The sequence below is a fragment of the Diadema antillarum genome, unplaced genomic scaffold (genome assembly GCF_040938485.1).
Source record: "Diadema antillarum isolate AM-2024a unplaced genomic scaffold, OU_Dant_1.0 seq00000570_RagTag, whole genome shotgun sequence".
In the NCBI taxonomy this organism is placed as follows: domain Eukaryota; kingdom Metazoa; phylum Echinodermata; class Echinoidea; order Diadematoida; family Diadematidae; genus Diadema; species Diadema antillarum.
Genome location: NW_027271508.1, coordinates 1414420 through 1439447, shown reverse-complemented (window position 1 = coordinate 1439447; position 25028 = coordinate 1414420). Strand labels below are relative to the sequence as shown.

General features: G+C 37.2%; 1 protein-coding gene across 1 annotated transcript in view; it reads left to right on the top strand.

Moving 5' to 3' along the window:
- The window catches only part of LOC139735365 (uncharacterized), a 111243-nt gene that overhangs the window by 5149 nt on the left and 81066 nt on the right, over nt 1-25028 (top strand). The window contains exon 2 of the mRNA XM_071646116.1: nt 4665-5532. Within this exon, the coding sequence (XP_071502217.1) occupies nt 5260-5532 (273 nt within the window). The 5' untranslated portion in view covers nt 4665-5259. The remainder of the gene's footprint in view (nt 1-4664; nt 5533-25028) is intronic.

Sequence of the window (25028 nt, the reverse complement as noted above, 5' to 3'; positions counted from 1 at the left end):
AAAAAAAAGTAAAACAAAATGGTCCTTTTAAAAGATGGGACCCACCTTTTATTATGACCTCTTTGTTTTTGGATATCTCAGCCATTTCAAAACCAATTTTCATCAAATAAAATTTGAATTCCTCTTAAAATGGTATGTTTTTTAATATTTCATATGAGTAGTTTCAAATTATCTTGAAAAAAAGTAAAAACTTGAATCCCAATCTCACCCAGAACTATACTATCCCTTTAAACTTTGCTGTCAACAAGTACTTCATATTTATCTATATATTTATTATTATCTTTTCAATGAACAATAAGGGTATTTGCAGTGAGCAGTTGCTCTTTGCAGCCCCACTGTATAGAAATCCTTCTGCCAAGTGTTACTAATATTACCAAAAATATTCCATTTTCCCTGAATGAAATGTCAGTATCATTATTTTTGCTCTTGAATTCAGGCATTGCTGTCTTTTTTTTAGCCTATTCTAATTTTTGATGCCCTCTGGCAATCATGCATGATGGGTTGGTATTTTTATCTAGACAGAAAGATCCGTCTGTCCGGAGGACTCTTTTTATATTTTGCCATTAACGCTGTCCTCCGTAGACAGACGGAAGGTTGCAGTACCCATTGCTGTGTGGATGTTCTTAACCACTGTCTCTATGGAAAATTGGGTGAGGTACCTCACTCTTCTCGATTGCGTCTAATTCACGGCCCTAGGTCGGCAAATTTAAGCTTGTATAGTGAAATTAGCTTTTTAAGAATACATTAAACTCACCAGATTAATGAATAATCCAAAATTTTAGTAGAATTTTCAACGTAAAACACAGCCTGTCGCGTCGTCACGTTCAAACTGCAGAAACATACAGTATGAATCTATTAGCCAATCACATGCGAGGTAGTTTATACGTGTTTGTTTTACTAAAACACGTACCTCGCATGTGATTGGCTTACAGATTCAAAATGGCGACTTACAGCTTGCGAACGGCGATGTTGCGATATCGATAAAATGTCTGTGTTATAACCGAGTTTATGTGAGTATTTCGATTGCACAATTGAGAAATTTATCCCAAATATTGCTGCATAATGTGTCATGTCATGTCAAACTTGTTTGAATGTAAAAAAGCTGTCTGAAATTTGGTTTATCGTAACGTTTGATCTGTGCGCGACTGCTCCACACAGGAGCCGCAATCATTGACTTCGGTCTGTATACGGAGGGGATCCGTGAAGCCAGACGCAGTCTCCGCGGAACAGTCCCCGACGGACAGATACAGACCGATCTTTCGGTCAAATTTTTATCAAGCTGCATGGCCATTAGAAATTACAGTGTTGTACCAATTCTTCTTTATCTTTAGTGTAAGGTAGTAAGCATCTCTCGAAGCATATCTCATTGTAGATCAAAGCATGAGAGAAATGGGCAGTAAGGACAGAATTTACATATAAAACAACAAAAAACCAACAACTCGTGGCAAAACAATAATTTCATCAATGTATAAACTACCTGAAAAAAAAAAATGTTTAAGTATAGGTAAAGATATCTGCCACTTGCGCGTACAATATACCACAACTCATTTGAACATACAATGTACATGTATTTATACCAGGTTAAAATGATCAGCTATTACAGCTGTTTTCCATGAAAGTCCCGTATGGCCAAGTAAATCTAAAAATCTGTAAATTAAATACCTATCGAGGCTCAACATTAGTAACTCCAGGCCTTCAGAAATAGATGTCAAGCCGCCACTTTTTAAGAAATTATATGTTTGAATTATTGGTTACGTTTGCAAATTATTGATTATGTTTATATTATAAATTGTGAAATTAATCATTACAAATATTTGTGACTGTGTACATTGTTTTTGCATGTTTCTTGAGTCCATAATGGGGGAAAATAACTTGCGGCTCAATGCTTGATAACTACCTGCATGTCAGTTACCAGGGTTGCCAGATCACATGGAAAACTACTATTGATCATTATACAGAGCAGAAATACACATGATCTGCAGAAAATGTTCATCATATACGGAATGGATAATTTATACACCAGCATTGACTTGCATGATATTACAATGAAATGAAAAAAAATAAAATGAAACATTGACATTTCTGAAAAATGAGGTCCCAGAGTAAATTCACACTATTCAAATTATAGATACAGTATTTCATATTCACAATAACACCAGGTTTTACAATGCAAAAGAACTTTTCAGGAAGTGACTTGTGGCAAGAGCTCTGGAAAATTACATCATGAATAGAAAACCACATCTGTGTAAAAGTACCACTTATGTGCAACATCGACAACATACATAGACCCTGTAAATCTACTTGGTAAGAAGAAGAAGAAGGTGATTAAAAATATAAAAGAATAAAGCAGTATGTGTCAAACATGCTTTGTAGTGTTAATATGGAAGTTGTCATAAATTTGCATTCTCCCTGTCAAGACTGAAGATGATGTAGGAAAGACAAACCATGGGGCTACATCTTTTATAACTCGATGGAGAAACCATGAACCTGTTTGTTGTGTGTTTTGTGTGCATAACACCCCCAAAGAGAGATTCATGTAGATGGTTTTTTATATAGCACAAGTCGAATGGATGTAGGGAGCTTGCAGCTGAACGCCATCTGGCCAAAGCACACATCAACTGCGAACTTGTGCAGATGCTGTTCTGAGCGAGCTGATGACTCATCCATTGCTTGCTGGTTACACTCTGGCGAGCTAGTCTCACATCCAAACTCCTCTGTGTAATGTCTCACTGGTTGATTTCTGTTGTCATTTTTGCATTGAAATCGTATGATGCATGTCAGATGAAGCTTAATTTGCAGCTTTACATTTCAGTGACCAGGAAACGAGTGTTTAAGACCATTTGTAATTCAGTCTGTTCACATGACAAATTAATTCTGTAGGCCAAATTCTCTCTATGCAAGGTTCAATGGCTTGATGATTTTGTGATAGTCTGTACGATAAGTGTAAAATATTTGCAAGAAAAATTGACTGAAACATGATTACGTTTAAACATCTACTCTACACAAGGTATGGAAAATATGCCATAATGATTTAAAGTGTAATTTGATTATCATCATTATTGATTATTGTTGAAATATTTTACACAAAAAATTATGGCATACTGTAAAAGTGGTTTCTTTCGCTGTGGTTTTATTTTCGCGCTTTTCGCGCTTTGAGGTTGAACCGCGAATTTAACATCACGCGAAAATGTTTTGAAAAGTCGCACAAAATTAACCATGAAAGGAAATGTTTTGAACTCGCCGCTTGTTACGCTATTGCGCACATGCACACACGAAGATTCCGCGCATTGAGTGTATTGATGGTCAACACACACACAGGGATACCGCGCAATGTGGGTACTGTACAAGCATGTTATAAAGTACTCAAGAGACGGGATTTCAGGTAACCTGCATTTGATTTTAATTGCTATTTAATAAATAAAAGAATAATTGGATTGTAGTTTGGGTTTTCATGTGCAATATAAAACATTTTTGCCGACTGAATTCACAGATTTTGCCGACCGCGAATTTAAACACACGCGAAAAAGTCGACTACGATGGAAACCACGAAAGTATCTGTGCGCAAAAGAAACCACTTTTACAGTATGAAATTTCATGAAGTGAGCAGGAATTTTTCTCCCCATTTGTTGTTTAAATGTCAGTGAGAGTGCATGATCAGTACGAGTGTCTCCATTTAAGAGGCAAAGGGTCTGTAATGCAGAGACCATGATCTCTGCTTCAAGCCTGCTCATTTGTGAAGGATTGTGTGGTAATTTGTATGACATCTTAGCAGCAGGCAGAAGAGAGAAGCATCCTTATGAACTGTAATATCTCTTAAAGGATCCCACGTGTAGTGTCATGATCTCAAGTTGATCTTGATAATGAAATATTAAAGCCTGACCCAGTCTGTTGCATTTTGAGGTGCACAATCACATTCTAAGAACCAAGTTTAATAGGATGATACAATGTGAACAGCTTGCATTCATGTGCGATGTTCATCAGGAAGTATGAAAAATACTGTTGGGATGCCTTTAAGCAGTGAATTAGTCGTGACATGCATGGTTTTACTTTTAGTTAAGTTGTGGGCATATTAATGAACAAACAGGTCATCCAGGAATGATTCTCACCACAATAATGTCAAAAGGCAGCACGTATCTAATCATTGTTGCCACAAGAAGAAATCATGCTCAGTAACATTTCACAAAATCTTCTAGACCCTCTATTTATGGCACATGATATTTGGCCAGAAAGTAATTTTGTCTTTAACTTCCATTATAATGTACCAATCAATGGTTACAAGTTCATCTTGCATACATGTGGGTACATGTATGATTGATTGCAAAAGTCACAGAAAAAAGTAATGTGATACAAGAGCTTGCTGTTCAAGTACATGGTATATTTATTATCATTATGTATTACCATGGAGCTACTAGTAGCTCCATGGTATTACATAGAGTACATTCACACAATCTATGTTAACATTAGTATATTTTGCCCATAAAGCAAGAATGTTTTGTCTTGTTTTTTGTTTTGTTTTTATCTTATGGGAGCATAAGGCTTGCATAGAAGAGTGTTGTAGTAAAATAAAGACTAATCCTTGACAGTCCTCAAATACAGTACATTTTCTTTCTTTTTTTTCTCTCTCTCTATTATTCACATTTTCTTCCGGTTCCTGTCCTCCCCAGGTATCCATCTGTGTCAGGAAATCTCGTCTGTCCCAGGACTGCAACTTACCTGGATACCGCCAGAAACTTCTACAGGAAAGAATCTTAAATTTCTATTTTTGGAAATTATTTTTTACAAGAAGAGAAATCATATTATAAAGATCTTTAGTGAGCCAAATACCTCAAAATCCTGTTAGACCTGTGTTTAGTGGGTGTTTGTAAATGTCCAGATATTGTATGTATTCTCCGCAAAAAATATTAAGTCAACAAGTGAAAATAGACAAGTGATTAACAAGAACTGTGATAAATGCCGTAGTAGAGTGACTGAGAAGCTTTTAGGCAATGCTATTAATGGACAGTTCTGGATGCATCCAAAGTGTGGATAAGTTTCTAGAAGAATTTCAGAAGAGGAATTGCGTGAATGTTCAATTATTTGACTGTGTGATGATTATTTGACTGTCTGATGAAACAAATGAACTGATTACAACGTGGGATCACCAGGAGTCCAAATGCCAGTGATTGGAAAGTAAACCTGAGGATCAACATTTTGTAGCCATCCTCAGCTGTCCTTGGTTGTTCCTAGGCCCACCTCATCCAGGGAACAGACTTGTGGGCTATGCAGCTCACGTTGGAACTACCCGTCGCGAATCGTTACGCGGTGCAACCGACGCTTCACATCATGAGCCGAGAGCCGCCCGCTGGCTGCCGGGGAACGCGACTCATGAAACCGGAAGTGCTCGCTAAGATGCTAAACAGTGCAGCTGGTGGACTGAACAAACTGCTCCTAATAGACTGTCGTTCGTTCATGGAATACAATGCAGATCATATTTCTCAAGCAATCAATATTACTTGCTCCAAGTTGGTAAAAAGGCGACTTCAGCAGAACAAGGTAAGTCTTTACTATTTTAAGACTCTTTTTTTTTTAATATTCATGCATATCAGACTAGCACTCTATGAGGACAAGGAAAGAAATTGTAGGAGAAACTATGAGAGAAATTGAAAGCGAGCTAGATGTCACACTGCTTGTAGAGGAACTTTTATTGATCATCTCTAGATCTCTCCTTGCTTTTTTTTGTCTTCAGACCTTATTTCCTGTATGTAATGAAAATGCATTGGAATGTATTGCTATTGAAATGAAAGTCTTTTCAGTCTCCTGTCTATGATGTAATTCATAAAATCAGGGAGAGGATGGGAATAAGGCGGTGTTTATGCTTCCCTTTTTCGGTCCAGAATCAGCGTTTTGAAACGTGATTAGTGCAAAACGCCGTTGCGTTCATGCTCACTTCGATAGAAACGCTTATTCAAAACGCCGATCCAAAACGCACAAAAAGGTGCGTTTACGATCGGCGTTTCTGACTAATCACGTTTGACGGGGAAGCATAAACGCAACAGCATTTCTAAACACGTTTAGATTGACGTCATCTAAACGCCTTTCCGGTTCACGTGAAAAAGCGCGCGCCGCCCGGCCAGCCAGCTACCCTGGCCTGTGCAGTTTTCCCATGTACTGTGCATACGCATGTCTTTCCCATCTGCTCTCCCAGGCCAGGCCACCGATCGCAGCGCGCGCCCCAATTTGACCTGCCTCTGCTGAGGTCAGCGAAGCAATCGCAAACGCTCTTTCCGAGGCTCGATGAAAGTGAGCATAAACAGTGCTCCCGTGAACGGCGTTTTGAATCAGCGTTTTGAATCAGCATTTCAAAACGCTGATTCTGCCTTCGCAAATTGAGCATAAACACACCCTAACTAAGGATGGGGAGTTTCCCCATTGCCCACACTCAGTGAAAGTAATTAATCACAGCCAATGGGGGGGGGGGGGGGATCAACCCCACACAATCAGCACCACCCATGGCATGTATGGGTGAGTCAAGAAATCAACGGATTCACTTTATGGGCCCAAATTCGCTCCCTGCAAACTCGCTCTTTGCAAACTGCTTGCCATGCCTTTGATTCAGTAGCACATTGGTATCATTAGTCGATTAGTCATCTCCACTCTCATTGGACTTGCGGAAGTTTTGCAAGATGGGTAGAGTGTTAGAGAATCGCATTAAGTCCTCTCTGTCCAAGGCCCTCTGCTGGTCTGCACCCATCCCGAGGCACCCCGTAAACTTTTTGAAGTGACACAATCGTCAAGACAGGGGAAAAGGAAGTTGCAAAGTCCTCAACAATTTGGCCAGTCACGGCTTTGCACAACTTTTCTCTTGTTTCCAGTCAGGATTAACCTGTCATAGTTGCAAATGTTGAAGATTATTGGCTTAACATTTCATTTAATTGAAACAAGTGACAAGACGGCTCCAGTAGCCAATCTTGCCTGACAGTTTAAGCAAGCACTACCGGTGACTGAAGTGAGGAAAATTATCAGATCCGTATGCATATTTCTTCTCTACTTAGAGAGAAATCAGTTGACTCAAATTACATCAGAGATATGTGTTTTTCCAGCAAACATAATCTCTTGTGTTCCCTTTGGACTCAGTTGTGACATACTTGAGCCAAAGTTCATATGCTGAGTGATATATAATGTGTGTTTCACAGATGTTTATGAATTTCAGACAGTTAAGTCCCCACTGATTTCTGGCGGAGGGTGTTCTAAAGATGTGATTGGAATTAGGCTGTTGCCAATCTGTGAATATATGATACCAGATTATGTGTTCAGTGATCACTCCCATTTTTCATTAAATGCCGTGATGATGATATCCAAGTACTAGATGTGATGGCAAATAGGTTATGACATTCAGATATAAATCATCATTAAACTTTTCACCCATACCTCATTCTGTCTATTCCAAGTAATGTTTCAAACAATAATTTAAAGTTAATTTTCCTGCTAACCATGACTCATTTTACTGTTCCTGTCTTCCAGATAGTACAAGCAGAGTAGTTTTGTAGAGCTGGGAGTGGTCTCCAAACTTCATATCACATGGAGCACACTGTAATGTAAATCTAGTATCCACTTTATAAATATACATAATTCACATGATTTAGTGGAAATAGAATATAAAAAGAGATTGAGATTGAGGAAGGGGGGGGGTACAAAAGGGAAGAAAGATGCAGATCAATTTGCAGGTAAAATTGGTAGACAATTGTGGGTGAAACAACAATGAAGACAATTTGAGAAGGATAAGGAGGCAGAAGACTGACAGACATTGGTGAAATAAAGCGATGGAGGGAGAACAATTTAACTAAGTGGTATGGTGAGTCAAGCAAGCCTTTGTATGCAGCCTCAAATTAGAAAGGGCAATTAGTTTCAGCAAGAAAGTTGTTCCGTGACGAATAGAGTCTAATCAGCTGTGTAGTCCTTTATTATGAAGAGAACAATAGATGCCACATTGTGATTTAATTGCCTAGTATGGGTCATTCTGAGAGGGAGATAATAGGTGAGCAGTTCTTTATAGCTGTAACATCAAGATAATAGGATGCATGAAGCTTGCATCTAGGCTTGTAAATCCAATATTTTTAGTTATTTCTTTTTAATTTTTTTAAACACAAGAAAATACAACATATGAATCATACACTGAAGTCTCAGAACATCATTAATGGATAGAAAATGTTATCATGAGAAACAACATTTGCATTGGATTAAAGATTGCTAAGAAAATACATCATGTGGTGAAAGCAAAATATTATGAATGTTTGAATCAAACTAATTAATCTATCCATATTTTTAAGGGGGTGGGGGTGGGGACTGGAGTTGAGGATTGTTGGACTAGAAAGATGAGGGATGTGGAGATAGCAGTCAGTAGTCATTAAAAGTATACATATTCAAGGAAGGGAAATGACTGATTGTTTTTGTTATGTGGTAGTATGAGGACCTACTCTCATTTAACTACATCTGCCACCATTTAATTGGAACTGTAATTAAGGGGGACGTCACTTTAATTGGACATAGTATCACAGCAATAATTCTGAGATGTGTTATTTTTGCCGCTTAATTGGGATGAGGTATCAGATAAACAAGACACATTTTTTGTCATCTAGTCATACAAAATGGAACTTACATGAATGTAGAATAGAAAAGGTATTCAACAGTAGCAAAGGATTTTCACCTAGACAGTGCATTATTTGAGCAAGTCCAAGTTGTTGTGTATAGGAATGTGTATTTTTTTAAAACCATTTGCACATCACAAAAGTGTTTAATTTCTTTTAATTGGAAAAATTTTAATCTTGAGTCTTTGCAATTCATTGATGATTGGTAAAATACTGGAGAAGGAGGGGAGTGTGGTTTCACCACTAATATATAGGCCAAACAGACTATCTCTATGCAACCAGCTGGTAGTGAGATGTGTGAATATGAATAGCACTGGTGAGTAAGTTCTCAAGATGGTTTCTTTGGTAGGCAGAGTCAGTACCCTTTGTCAGATGTGACTCAGTCTTCTAACATCTCTGCATACATGTGCTTATTTAGCAACCTGCTCAAATGTATGAATATTCATTTCTCCTCACCAGTCTTTCTTGCTTATCAGTGTGTGGTGCTCACAAGACTCACCACAGATACTGTGTTATCCATAAACTGAAGTGAGATAGCATATTTGGCCGAGTCTTCGTTAATTCCAACAGAGGCATTTAAATTACTAATGTCTGGTCTGCAGGGTGAATAACTGCATCATCGATTACTGGAACTTGTGATGCATTATGTTTCCTGTATGTAGGATTGAATCAGCAAAGCAATTTAAGGAGTCAAAATATTGAGTGAATTAAAGAACACTAATTTTACTCATACCAGTTGCTTCATCCCATTATCTTCCTTTCCATTATCTTTTAGTTATTTTAGCTAAGCCCAAACTGCTACAGCCATATAGGGACATTGCTACCTCACTAACCTTTCTTGATAAGATATGCAAATATACATTTGTCATTATGAATATACATCACCCTACATGTGGATGGTCATATCCAGAGTCACCTGACTGGTTATCATTGCCTGAATACGCTATCATTGAATCACCGCAAAGAATGAAAGTTTCCCACGAGGAGAGTCCCTCATTGATGCCAAGTCCCAACCACAAAGTATGCCGACTATGTGAGGAGAAACAGTGTTGCATTCCCGGCTACTCCTACATGTTTTACGCTGTCAGATGTTCTCAGATTATAAATGAGCTGTTGATTTGTACTACACCTGTATGTATCCAGTCAAAATATGTCATGTGGCCACTTTTATATACATGTATATATATATATATATATATATATATATATATATATATATATATATATAATATATATATGAGTATTTTTTTACATAGTTCTATAATATCAATTTCATGTAAAAATGATTGAAATACACTACAAATATTGTCTTTTGGGGAGATATGTGTGATAGGAAGAGATAATTTATGAAGTTTTGAACAATATTTTCATTTGTACACGCAGCGCTGTAGAATGCAGTCAAATGTATTTACTGTAAGCTGATTATGTCATTTTGTTCTTGGTGTCCACAGTAACAACCATTATGCAAGGTTTAGAAATCTTTGTGTTTCTAAAGCCTGAAGGTTTGCTTTTTTCTAATGTTTTATTTAGTCACGTGTGTTGATTGTCTTCCTAAAAAAATAATACTTTTGTTTAGGTGTTGTTGGTAATTTGTGATGTTTTTTATATTGCTGTATGGAGGTTGCATGAAGTCATAGTAGTGGACACCAAACTTCAGGTTACAGTCATGAAAGACTGAAATGATGATAAAAAAAGAAAGAAAGAAAGAAATGGCTGTAATATGCATTCCTGTGGACACCAAGAAGTATTCTCTCATTTCAGTCCCCAACAACATACTACCATTGCTTGGGTTATTTTGTGTGTTGTCATTATTAAGCACAAAGTTCTTCAAACTAGAGTAGTTTCAATTCTCTGTCTCAATCTGTTTGTCAGTTAACCTACCCCATAGTGTAGCATCATTTGTTACTAAAAAATAGGTCGGACCACACCAAAAGTAACACATGTTGTGCATGTGGAGAAACTAGCTGATTGTACACATCAGATGTTTACTGTCCTAAATTCATATATAATAAGACTTGGGGTAAAAAATTACTGTTCGGTTTGGTCTTTTGTTGATCAATATGTGGAATTCACTACATCTTCATTATAGATGAAAGTATAATTTTTTTTTCTGACAACTTTTTTTTTTTAATGTGAGAGCGATACAAATGTAACTCATCATGAAGATATATTTGCAGTTATAGGAGGAAAAAGTCTGAAGGGGAGCACCTTGCCTGCGTTTTTATTGATCCTGAAGACATATTTTCCATATTGATTTGTGTTTTTCACTTTCACTTTTAGCTGCTGTGAAGTTCAGTTGTTAGGGATTTCTTGATTGAAACTTGACATTGGTGTTAAAACATCACGTCACACAAGCAGGTTGAATAATTGTAAACTTCATGATTAAATGTCCTTGAAACTGCCATTTTTTATTGAGCTTTTAAAATAATGTTGCTATTCAGACTTGAGGATTTAGTATTGGCCTAATTTGCAAGATTGTTTTCTCACTAGTTTTTCTGCAGTTGGCATACATGTTGATTTAAGAAACTGTCTCATGTGCACAAGGTCCAAGAGTCACATGACCCTTTCTAATAGCATATACCCCCCCCCCAAAAAAAAAGGGTCAAATTTGAGTCCTTTATAGTAATACCAGAGCAGCCCGCTGTGAAAGCTGTGCATGTTACATCTATCCCCCTAGTTACCAGCATGTCTTTTACTGCCGTGAGAGATGCTGTACCAGATTGTTCTGGTTTGAAGCAGTATCGGCTTTGTAATTAAATCGCACTGCGTCGGTTTTTCCCCTCCTTTCTCCACTGAGGTGTTTAGGGAGAGGAGAAATTGCTGTATGGATACCTTCCACAGGCATGGCTGATAATGACCAAATTACACTGTGGATATGTTCAGATGATGTATGCCTGGACTACAGGCATTTAATTAGCTACTCGCTTTCTGCCTCATAGCTACCATACACATCAGATTGCTGGAACGCGTGCAGTACAGATGATATATGCGGATACATGCCTTCAGTTCCTAGTATCATCGTGGCTGGCAGATGGGTTAGAAATTGTAGGAAAGTTTTAAAAATGAATTGAGAAATGAAAGCATCTACTCTGAAATGAAAGCATCTACTCTGAAAAGAAAGCAGAGGGATACCGTGTGTCTATTTTTATTTCCACTGTATTATAATGGCATCAGCTTCTTTAAAATGTATGATTCATGTTAACCCACTTTTTATAAGGGTCATCATGCTTGGGTTGAGAAAATTTCAGATTTTTTTTTTTAAATTTTAACTGTTACACCCCTTCCCTATTAAAGATTCCTTGGCTCAAAACTTTTGGAACCAGGTTTAGTAAGCGGTTTAAGTGTATTAAAAGTCATATTTTACTTTAAGAAAAAAAGAGAATACTAGATTATATGTATGAACTAAAGGAAAGCCATGCACCCATATGATCAAATCACATAAGGTATTTGTATCAATTGGTTTTGCAGACACATTTTCAAATGGAGCAGGAGATTGGTTGCCATATAGTAACAGCACATCATGGCCAAAAATCTGGAAAAAGGAAATACAATTTATCCAGTTTTTAAGAGATAAAAAAAAAAATTGGCGCACATGTGACTTTATGTTCTGTGTACCGACACAATTGCAGGAAATGTGTGGTGTTGGTAACAATGCATTATAGCCCTTAAATTAGCAGTAAACCTTGCACAGTTAATCGATCTTCAAATTCATATTTTAATTGAAAAAATACAAATGTGAAAGGTGTGTGTTCAAATCACTGTTGGTGGTATTTGTAGTTCTTCATGGAGGAATCAGTTCAGATATCTTGAACCCTGGATGAAGGTTAATCCAATCAGGTTGCTTGTAAATGTGCTGGGCACGACATTAGCGGTGGCCCAGTGGCCTCGGGCCACTAAGAATTGATGTTGGGCCACCAAAATTCCTCATAGGTCATTTTTTGAGGACCTGATAGGGCAGTTAAAGATGAAATTATAAAATTAGATTTTTTTTTTATCATTTCGGGCCACCAAAATTTCAACTTCAAAGATTTTAGTGGCCTGAATTTGTTCAGTGTGAAGATGTCAGATGAAAAACTGTCCAGAGGTAGAAATGTCACAGTTCAAAGATACTATCAAATCAAATATTGAAATGCCTCTGAAATTGTTACCTCTTTCATTTAATTACCTCTGACATATTTACCTGGCACCCCTAAGCAGGCCGCCAGAGAAAAATGTTAATGTTGAGCCCTGATATGCCCATTACACTTTATCTTTTGAACTTGGTATACTCAAGGAGGTTCGAAAGATGGAGTCACAACAGCCTTATTTGCTTTGATCCCATCCTCAAAGCTGCCACTAAAAAATATTTGAAGTATGTGTCAAACTGGATCTGCCGCTCAGATGCGATGACAATTGACTCGTGTCTCATTGCATAATCACCAGCCACTTTCCAAGGAAGATATATGTCTTTGTGATGGTAATTACTTTTCGCTATCCCTACTTACAAACGATGGGTGGTAGACAATGGTAAAGGCACGGGGGTGCGCGAATAGAAATTGCTCAAATATTGCTGAAATAGATATCAAAATTACTCGACTGTACCTGTCTGTACGCTAATCTGACATATTAATTTATAAAGAACTATACTTGAAGATGATACCATATTATTTTCATTTTGCGGAAATAAGGAGATGAAGTGATAAAACCGGCTTTTCATGAGGGTAAAATTTCAAACACTTTCACAAAATACAGCTCAGATTTACACTTTTGCACATATTTTCGAACGAAATTGACTTTTGTTTTATAGTACGCTTTATCATTAGGTGAAATTTCATTGCATTTGATATATAAACGAGCAGCATATACCCGATATTATGTTAGCATTAAAAATGAATCTTCAGATTGCTCAGAAAGATGGCGGCTTCAAGCATCGAACATCAAAGGCACAAATGCACCTGTGGAATTCTTTTGTCCATCCATAGAAAACCGACAGCTGATTGAATAATTATAGTCAGTTGTAACTCCATCTCTCGAACCTCCTTGGTATAGCCTGCTTATTACTTATTCAAATTCATGAATTTCTTCCGTCGAGATGTTTTCATTGCAACTGATTGACAACTGATTTACGTCGATGTAGGGCAATTTGTCAATCAGTTGCAATGGAAACATCTCGATGGAAGAAATTCATGAATTTGAATAACAAAGCAGTACCCGCTGCATGCTATAAGGATTAGAACCAACACTTGCTTTCGGGCGAAAGCTCGATGGTCTAGTGGAGATGACGCCTGTCCGGTGATCAGGAGATCGTAGGTTCGAATCCTGCTCGAGTATGTACGCCCATGATTTTTTATCATGGCTACTACTAAAACACTGCTCAATTCAGTGCTTATTTACGTCGTTGTCAATCAGTTGCAATACTTATTACTTTGTGTTATCTACTTGTAAAAGTCTAATAGACAATTTAGACAGAGGTATGCAAAACCAGAAATAGGAGATCAATAGACTGTGTTGCATACTGCCCCTATTTTACATTGATTGTGTGGACAACTTGTAAGAGAATAGATTTTTGGATTTCTAGTTTGTGTAGCTCGGCCTATATAAAAGATGTGTTATGTGTGCTATCGTGGACTAATGTGTTGTCGGTACAGTAGTCCATGGAGTAGTTAAAGAAACAAAACAAACCTAAATCAGCATTGCTCACAAATCAACTGGAGATTTACATTTTGTACATTGTGTAGTACATGATGTGTATTGGTAGATGCCAAGGAAAACTATTGACCACATAAAAAAATAATAAAATGCCTGTGAGGAAGGCTAATCTTATCTTGCCACTGTGTGTAACACACAGAACCATTATGCAAGGGGTGTTTGCTAGTGTATTTTTGTCAGGGATCCAGATGCTCCTCTGTGCATTTATACACACACTTGCATCTGCACATAGCCTACCACTGCATACACACTCGCTCAGGGAGCTCAGCACGGTACAATACATATTTGGCTGATGACTCATCAGTGGTGAAGGAAATTTGTAGGTCATTCTCTCCAGCCTGGTGTAGTTTCATATTTCAGACCCTATGTCGCTGATTGAAATCTCATGAGCCAGAGCTCCACTTGCCAACGGCAAGGTGTAGATGTTGTAATGATGCAACACATGGTACAGTTCAGCCTGGACAGTTCCAGTATTCACTGTTTTGCAGGCTTTTCTTCTTTATTTCTTTTTTTTTTCTCATTATGTAGCACATCAGTTATTGAAACTGTTGAAATACAAGTATTCGGATTGGGTGTGTTACTGACAGCAGTGTTGATGTACATGTTACTGTCGTAGTCTTTGGTTGTTTTCACCATGGCCTTTTGGCTTTTCAACGTGGAAAGCAGGATGATAATTGTGAGTGAAACTCCCACATTTGCCGCATATGCCCCATGCAGAGATCTTTTAGATTGTTTGTCTCTAGCTTTTCCCTTGTGGTAAAATGTTGGACTGGGTCATAACACTAGGCACCAAAACATTTGTTTTCCTAAATTCATGTTCTAAGTGTGAGACCGATTTATTTCTTTCCAAATATACAGTAGGCCTGTATGCTCAGTGACACAGGCAGATATATATAAATTGTATACCTCTGTCTCTATTTATATTACAGGCCTATATAGATCCCTATTTGTACAAAAATTACTTCTTATATAAATGCATATGTACCATATGCCATGTATGTATAGTATGCATTTTATATACATGTAGGTAATATATGTAGGCATGTATATAGTGTGCCTATTCTTTGCTGATGTTTCTAGAATTTAGTCATTGCCTTCTTTTCCACACATATGCAGATTTAAAATGTAAAGATTGAAAAAAAAATGTTTTTTCAGAGATCAAGAGTTTTGCAGTGATTAGTAGGCCTATGTACACAAATTATAATGTATTCAGCAGATTAACGAAACATTGCACATGTTGTGACTGACATTTTGGTGTAATTTTTTTCACGCCATATTTGGTATGATTACGTAAAATCATTGAATATAACTTTTCATAAGTTCATTGTATTATCATTCAGAATCCCTTTTATCAGGCATGTTTGCCATCTAAATCATGCAATGTATACATTTTTTTATATATTTATTTTGTGCCATATGCAAATGATGTTTTGTTAATGATGAACTGAATATGAAATAAACTTGAATTAACTAAAGTTCACTCTACTGCATGCGTCAAGTTTTGCTCTGAAATGAATAGTATCTCTCATGTGTAATGCTGCTGATACATTATCAAGTTGTTGCTCTCTCCCAACATATTTATTTACCCATATAATATCCGGGAAAAATACAAACCCCATCTCTGGCAGATAAAAAACCCCAAAGGGAGTCCTAGGTATCATTGGTATGACTATTCAGAAGATGCATACTGCATCATCTATTTGATAAAAAATAAATTTGATTAATGATTATGGCATAAAATGACCTGTGTGCATTTCTAGATGATTTTGTAGCTATGTAGGCCTATACTGATGGTTAGTTCTAAAATGTCATTGGTAAGAGTTTAGTTGATTGCCTTCTGTGAAACAAAGTACAGTGAATACTAAACTCAGAAACAGTATCACTTTTTTTGTTTTTCAACGATGTTTATTCTGTTCCATTCAAAGTAATAGAAAAAAAATAACAATTTTCATTTGCTACAATTGAAATGACGAAAATATACATTTGTGATCATAATAGCAAATTTGCTATTGCTGTACATAATGACATAACAAAAATTACATTTTCATGAACAATTATCAATTTACATACAGTCACACACATGGGCATACATGCATACACACACACACACACACACACACTCACACACACACACACACACACACACACACACACACACACACACACACTCACACACACACGCACAAACCACACCAAAGATAATCCCTGAGTCATTAACAGTCATTACAGGTCTTTTTGATGTGAGATTATACTTGACGATTTCAGATCATTTGTCTTGACTTGTGATTCATTGTTATCTTCGAAGGAGTCTGTATCTTACCTTACCCTTGAACTCTGTGGCTAGCCTATTGTCTTGAACTGACCTCACAGAAAAATCACTCTAACTTAGATTCTGGCTGTGTGAACTGTAGACCCCACAGGGATAAAAATTGTGAATCATAATTATGTCAACAATCATAAACATACATCAAAATGATCAAGTGGTTGTCAGAGAATTCCCATGTCATAACTGCTTGATACTACCGGGATTCACTGGTTAGGGATTATGGTGAACTCAAGGTCAGATTTCATGCAGTCATGTCTATTGTCATATGGTATATCAAGGATAATAATGGTAGTGTCATCCCATTCCTCACATTATTATGTGATAGAATTATATTCTTTTTAATTAAAAAAAACAAAACACTTTTCTTGGTAATTTTGACATATGAAGTCTAGAAATAGCATTGTGAAAAACATAAGGACATCAGCTGAGTTTTGAATTTGACTATGGCATTGTTTGTGTTGTTCCATATTTTTTTTTTTTTGCGAAATGAACAAAACTGTTAACAAAAGTTAAAATAACTGAATAGTTTCACAATTTATTATTTGGCTTTGGCATGGATGTATAGCCACTATCAAGTCATTGCATGTAATTATGTCTGCAGAGTTTTTGATGGCTGTGTATATTCTACTTTTCTCTATTCTTTTACACAGACTTCAACTTCCATTTACATGATATGATAATTCTCAGTATCTTGCCACACCACCTTGCTTTGGCGGGTGAGTTTGAAGCTGTCTGTCGAGTCATGTCAATCAGCTCGACAGCCCAGTGCCAAGCTGGCAGTGCAACTGTCGCTCTTGGAGCTGATTCAGGTCTGATGTCATTCTGACATCATCCAAACCGAAAACAGTCTCCGCTCGTCCGTAGAGGCTCGTAAAAAATGAAAAATCCTCTTTTCGTTGCATTTAGCTTTTTGAACCATAGTCCTAATCATGTGGTGATTATTGTTGTCTTTGTGATACTTTTGAATGATTTAGATTTCATGGAATGCTGATAATTGTGAAACTTGTGCAAGGTGCAAGTTAAATTTTTTATGAAGTGGATGCATGAATCCTTTCCGTCAATCATATGGGCATTTTTTTCTTTCTTCAAAGTCCTCAAATCTGTGGAAGGAACTAAATATGAAAGGCAAAGTAGACTTGCACATGTTCAAAAATATTTTGTAGAATAAATTTATATTTCAAGATCAAGATGTAAACTTAGCATTCATCCATAATAGACTAGCGTGGGTCTGATAAGTGTAATCTTCCATGTTCATCTGCCAGAATAGTTTCATGCTTTGAAAGGGACTATTTTTAAAATTTGGCACATAATTATTTCCTGTGGTAGTAGTGTCTGCTGTGCATGGTCAAAAGATTTGTAACATTGGGCAGAACTGACTTGCAATCTCTTGGTGGTATTAATCTTCCTTTAATCCCAATTAATCCTTGCAGGATGTGATGGATGCTGATTTTGCTTATCCCAGACCAATGGTCAGTGATGATCTCTGTGAAATGGCAAAGAAGTTTAAAACAATCAGCCCTGCGAATTTAAGCAGATGTATTTGTCACTATGCCAACTTTGAAACTTAGCTATTCCTTTTCCATACTGGACCACAGTAGGGTTTTTTTTTCCTGTTTCTCTTAATTTCTTTTCATTTCTTTTGGAGTCTAAGATGTACCATGCCTGTTTTGATTGCCACAAAGTGTGTCATTTTTTTTTTTTGCCATTTATAAAATTTGTGGCACATCATGGTGGATAGTCCATAGTTTGCTAGATACAGGCGTGTAAATGGTAAATAATAGAGAAAAATAAAATGCATCCTAATGAATCTATATTGTTATTTTTCTTCTTACACTTCTATACAATACTTGTTAATCTCCCTCAAAAAGGAGGTTAACAAGCATTATCATCACACTGACTTACGCAATATTGTAGTATTTTTGATATTAATTATTGTTTTTCTCTTTTTATTTTTACTTCTGTTAATTTGTGTGCATGTTGTAGAATCATTGGCACATGCACCTACACTAGTGTGTGTAGAATGCTGCATTCAGCTGTAGCTTTCTTAATTGAGTGAAAGTGATAACAAGGTGTTTCAATAATAGGTCTCATGAATGGAAGTATCTGCCTTGTAATTATGAAGGAATGACTATCATACACTAGAATTGTACTGAAATTGCAGATTTAATTTTTGTACAAGCTGATTATGATTGAAATGAAATTGCCATCCTGTACAAGCTGAAATTTTTGCGTACAGATATTTTCGCGAATTGCTACTTGGAGGACATTTTTGCGTGTTGTTAATTTCGCGGTTGTGAGGGTCTAACTGAACTTAGTTATTGGCGTGTTGTTATTTTCGCGGTTCAAAGGCGATTCGCGAAATTTGCAAAAATAAAACCACCGCGAAAATTTCAGCTCGTACAGTATTGTACCACAAACAATAACCACTTGGCTTGTAGTCTGCAATTCAGACTCTGTTATAATTAATTCCAGTAGCCAGGGATATAGGCTGAAGTTGTAGATAAAGTGAATTCTCTGGATTGTAACAAAGCACACAGAGCAATTCATGGTATCCGATGACATCAAACCCGTATAATTCTATAAAGTTGCTTTGATGTACAACCATTGTAGCCCATTGGGAGGTTACAATGACACAGGATTGTCTTGTAGGTTTTATTATACTATAGTAGGATCTATAGCCAACTAAAGCATACCATTTTCTTTTCATTTATTAGTATTATAGGAGTTGTAAGGATTTCTTGTAAACAAGTTGATATGCACATGCACATGATATACACAATACAGAGTGTACTTCAGATGAACTTTGTTTTGAAATATCTGCGCATTTTTGTCTGGTGCATTGCTGTTGATATCTGGTGATTCCTACATGTTAGAAGAGGGAGAAAATATGAATTGAAAAAGAAAAACCCTGCATTACATTCAAGATTTGTTCAGTCTTCTTTTCACTTCACTTATCTTGGCTATTCTTCTGCAAAGTTCAAAGTGAATTATAATCAAACAATGCCAAGTCACGCATAGCTGCAGGTTGCTCAACCCTTACAACAACAACTGGAGTTTCAAAATGATGATACCGACCTAGCCAATAAGAAGCCATAGCAGCCATGGACTTTGATTTGGTGTAATTCCCCAAAATAGTCACCTGGTAATATTTAGTGCACTATGTATGTAGACTGCTGAATGAAAAAAACAAAATCTTTCCTTTTTGTGACATTTTAGATATTTTCATTGTCATCTGTTACCCTGATCAAGAACATTAAAATGAATAGGTGGAATATGGTAAAAGAATATAACTGAGAATTACCTAGAGAAGTTTTTGACTTGGCTTCTCTCAATCATTTTCAGCACAAATCTGCATGATCTCCTATTTTCTGACATAGCCACATATCACCCACCAGCTTTATAGGAGAGATGCCTGAAAATGAACTTTACAGATTTAATCGAACTACTGATGGATAAAATATGAACTTAGTGTGTGTAGGGATAATGCATTGTCATCATTTGCAACTATCTCCTTGTATCTCAAAGTGATTTGCTCTGTCTCTCAGTCCTTTTAGCCTTCTTTCTCTCCATTTCTTTCTTCTTTCAATCTTCTGTCTTGGAATAAATGATGGATGAATCGTGATCTGCTGGCCACAAACCTGTCCAAACTTGTCCGATCTGAACGAACCGAAGGACTTCTCACCCCCGTCTCTGTCTCTATCTCTCTTTATTGGCTACAGTAGGAGACAGTGAGATGATTCATACAAAATAGCTTCTGGGATTTTGTTAGTGGCTGAATTTGTGGTGATTGCCCAAGAATTGTTGTGACTTTTATCACTCCACATTGTAGGGCATTTGTCTACTTCTCTCTGCAAATGGGCTTTCATTTTAGGTGTAATTGAGTTAGTTACCACCATGATGGGTATGGAGATGTTATACCTTAGCATGATAAGGTTAGTATCTGTGAGAATCTGATCACTATTGATTGCAAGATTTGAGTGATTCAGATGTGTGAGATCACTGAGGGGTAAACCAATCACATTGTAGGAAAAAATATACTTGAGGGGCAAACTCTCTTTTCTGGCTCCTCTTTCATCCAAGACAAAATGATTTTCCAACCAAGTTTGTGTGTCTTTGCATAACAGATCATTTATGGGCTCCGCATTAACAGGAAGGTTGTCATGCCAACATATATTATAACAATTAAAGATACAATTTCCCCTTGTGCTTTTATTAAATTCTCTTCAAACCCACATACCTTTAATAGTAAACAAGAAGATGGTCAGTAACTTCCATTAGTTCCAAGAGAGGTATAGTTATATACTGGACTCAGTGTGTGTTTCATTTGTCCATTATTTGAATTTATTTACTTACATAGGATGTGATTGTAGGCACTGAACATTGTGCTCTTTGCCCACAGTGTGGTCAGTCTGTTTGCAATAAAAAATGAGTATGGTTTGACACATGATGGCGAGTAAGACCCCAGGGTATAGTGAGTCATCAAGGTGTTGGTAGGTCATGGCTTTAATGTCAAAAGATGAGAAAATGTGCATTTATGTCTGATTTTCTTTCCTTCTTTCTTGCTCTTGATATGAACCTCAACAAGCACTTTGGAAAAGGTGAATCATGATCCATGAACCATTGAACTGTTCCTGAAGTTCAGACTAGAGGTTTTAACAGGAGTGGACATGTGTACATGACACGCAAATCAAGAGTTGTCTATCTGTAGGCCCTACATGAGGATGTTCAAAGTCAGTTGAGTTGCGGGTGGGGTGATATCAGTTGTCTTTAGCAGAAACTAACTCATGATATTATAGCTGATCAGCTGTTGCGACTCATTTTGGCAAACATATTATTTGTGTGCTCATTCTCATAAATGTTGGTGGCTTACGATGAGTTAAAAATGCCTATTAGTCTAAACAGGAATTAAAGAAATGAATACCCCCTCCCCCCCCCCCCCCCCCCCCCCCCCCGCCACTTTGTCACTGTTAGTCACATGGCCGACATGCGCTTGTTAATTCAGAGTTTGAAGATATAAACTGATATGTGACTCTTGAACCCAGCTTCCTAGGCCATTTGGTCACCACTTTGCCAGAAGCTATGGGGCATTTTTGTGCTCTGATTCTCATAACCCAGGATTCAAGCATATTAAAGAGAAAAGTGCAGCAACATTTTTAAAACCACACAAATGCTGTCCTACGGGAAACTACAATGTACGTTGTCATTTATCCACCTCGGGTAATTTTGATTCATCTTTCTTACTGTAAAATAATTCAAAACATGAGTTGCAATCATTTGCAAAGAGCTGATCTGAACCTTTACACGATTATGGTAATAATATGCTCAATACTACTCTTAAAGACTGCACATACTGTAAAAGTGGATATTTTCGCGCAACTAATTTATCGTGCTCAGTGGGGTTAGATGAGTTTTACGTGTTTTTAATTCCGCGGAATCGAGATAACAACTACTGGAACATATGGCAAGCGAAGATATTTGTGTGCTTTTATTTTCGCGCTAGTTTCTGATTGCGCGAAATGCGCTAAAACTTCAACACTGCGAAAATGTCCATTTTTACAGTAATATGTCGATTCATTATACCACGGCAAGCCACACCTGGTAGAATAACAAGAAGTGACATACCCGGTGCATTGTAGGATATAAAAATTTACATTTTGTTTTTGTGGTCACTGTTCACACTGTACAATTTTGCATATATTTTTTTTTCTTCAAAAAATTACACAAATAATTGCAATTTGGATTGCGACCCGAATCAAGCAAAATAAAGTTTATATTTGGGTTCACTCTGTAAAAGTTTCAGACTTTGGGTGGTGATCCTGATTGCAACCTGAAATAATGCACTATTTTGAATGCATTGAGAACAGTACTATTGTCTTTCTCACAGCCCTCCACCATCCCACCCCTCCCCCCCCCCAAAAAAAAAAAAAATAATAACAATAATAATGATAAAAAAATAAAAAAATCCAGCAAAGTGGAAGGTTTCAAAACACACAAGCCAGATGACTCATGGTTCAGGTATTCACTGTCCTGCCAGGGAGGCATTTTCAATGCACCCATTCTTAGGAAAAACAATAATTCGTGACAGGCCATTGTAGAAAATGATTTATTGCCCGAAATGCTCTTTTCATATCAGGTCAACATGGAATACTTTTACCCACACTTTTAGCCAAGTTCAGTTTCAAAATCACCGTAATATCGTTTGTGTGTGTGTGTGTGTGTGTGTGTGTGTGTGTGTGTGTTTGTGTGTGTTTGTTGTGAGACAGAGGTCTTCACTTGTCATACCAATCATTTCCTTCATTAAATGGCCTGTTTATCCATAGGTAAATGTTGTTACATCAGCCAAAAATGCTTGCTGTCATATGGGACAGGTGACAAATGAATAATAATTTGAAAATCAGCTACTGTTTCTTAACTGGTAAGTGCCATGCCACCTTTAATACATGTATGTGGGAATGTGTGCCAATTTTGTAATTTTGAAGTATATTGAAGAGAACCTTTAAATGAGTACTTGTATGTATTGTGAGAAAAGTGAAAATGTGTCATTTCTCACACAATATAAGGCTTATGGACTAAGGTTTATTCAGTTTCACTCAATTTTACTGATATGATTCTTACGTAGGTCCCACTTCTTGTATAAGGAGGCCATATAGTACATTTAGTGACATTTTTCTGCAAAAATGTGTTTGAAAGGAAGAAAAGGTTGACAGGAGTATCAAGCTGCCTCCTTAAGATATCTACTGGATTCATCAAATTACAAATGAATTATATAATCAATGTTGCAACCTTAGGTGGTATTCATGAGACCTATTGGCATGACTGCAGATCCAACTTTAAAGCATCTACCCAATTTTTGGATTGAAGGTGAGATTTTTCATTTAATCGATACTTGCGTGTTTCAATTAGCCTCGCATGCTCTCTATCTTGGTAAAAAATGCCCTAGATGGTTATATTTTTCCCCCAAGTAGTGCCTCAGCCATGGCTATTACCCCATTTCCTTTCCGAAGGAGAAAATTAATAAACATTCTAGAGATGCAGAGATGCGATAACACGTTGCTGTCCATACACACATGATAATGGGGAGAGGTGTGCTGTGAATGTACTGTGCATGAAGTGACTCTGTATTTTTGGTTGCTGTTCTTGGCAAGTGGAGGCTGTTTTGGTATTTTGATGCTTAGTAATGGGGAAAACAAGTCTGGAGAATTTTGGCTCGACCTATTCTCTTGGCAGCAGAATCTGTCAATTGACAGTTTCAAACGATGTCAGGTTTTGTCATAGCCCTGCCTGGGATAATCCTCATTTCACTTGCTCCAAAATGGGATGCCAAGTTCCAGGAGACACAAAATTAAGGAGTGGTGGGAATACTGAAGAAGACTGCTGTAGAATTGGCCTGTGTGCGGAACTTTTATCCCTGGAAAGGCAAAAGCATCTTCCCTGTTCTTCATTCTGTAGGAGAAAGATTATTTGATACTCTTCCCTCACCGGCCCCCGTGATGCTTCCAGCATTCAGTTTATGACCTTTTAGACTCAGCAATGAGATAGAAAAGTGTTATTGCATCATTGATACAGTTCAGCATCTTGTTTGCCATACATCAAGCTCTGAGTTCCCAGGCACATGTTCAGAACTGAAACCCACTATTCAAGAACATCAGTAAAGATGCCCTGGGTTGCACTGTAATTAGAATGACAGAGTGATTCTAAAATTATTCCTTATCTTTTCAGCTAGGGTGTCTTTGACACATTTTTCTTTCTTTGGCATTGTGAAAGCTGAATATTCAGGGAATTCACTGCACAAAATATGCAGCAAAATTTCTGTTGGTTTTTTGTTTTTTGTTAGCATTTATCAGGAGCAAAAAGTGCAAATATTTTAATGATTTCTTATGCTAAGTCCTTCCGGACTGCTGCTGGAAATAATATTGATAGAGCAAATTGTTATCTGGACTGGCTCATCAGAGTCAAGAAGCTGGCCTATGGGGAAATTTGCTAAGTCATGAAGACGGAGGAGAAAGCATCACACAGAGATGAAACAGTGAGCATACTCTGCATCTCCATGGAAACCAGTATTCTCATCATAGAGGCACTGACTGACGTGTTTGAGTTTGCTCAGATGTTGATGTTACGTGGAGCCATCAGAAAAGCATTGGAAAGATGATTGTGTGTGCATGTGTGTGTGTATGTGTGTGTGTGTACGTACACTCTTCCAACTTGACTCTGGCTGTACTATCGCCCACCCACGCAAGTATTGGCAGAACTGAAACTAATTTATTCATTCCACAACCCTGGGAATCCAATACCTCCACTCTAATTCCTATGCCTGCCATGGGAACAGTCTGACAAGAGTAGCATAGATAGGTGCCACCCAGCTGAAGTCGTGAAGAGCAGGTTATCCCATT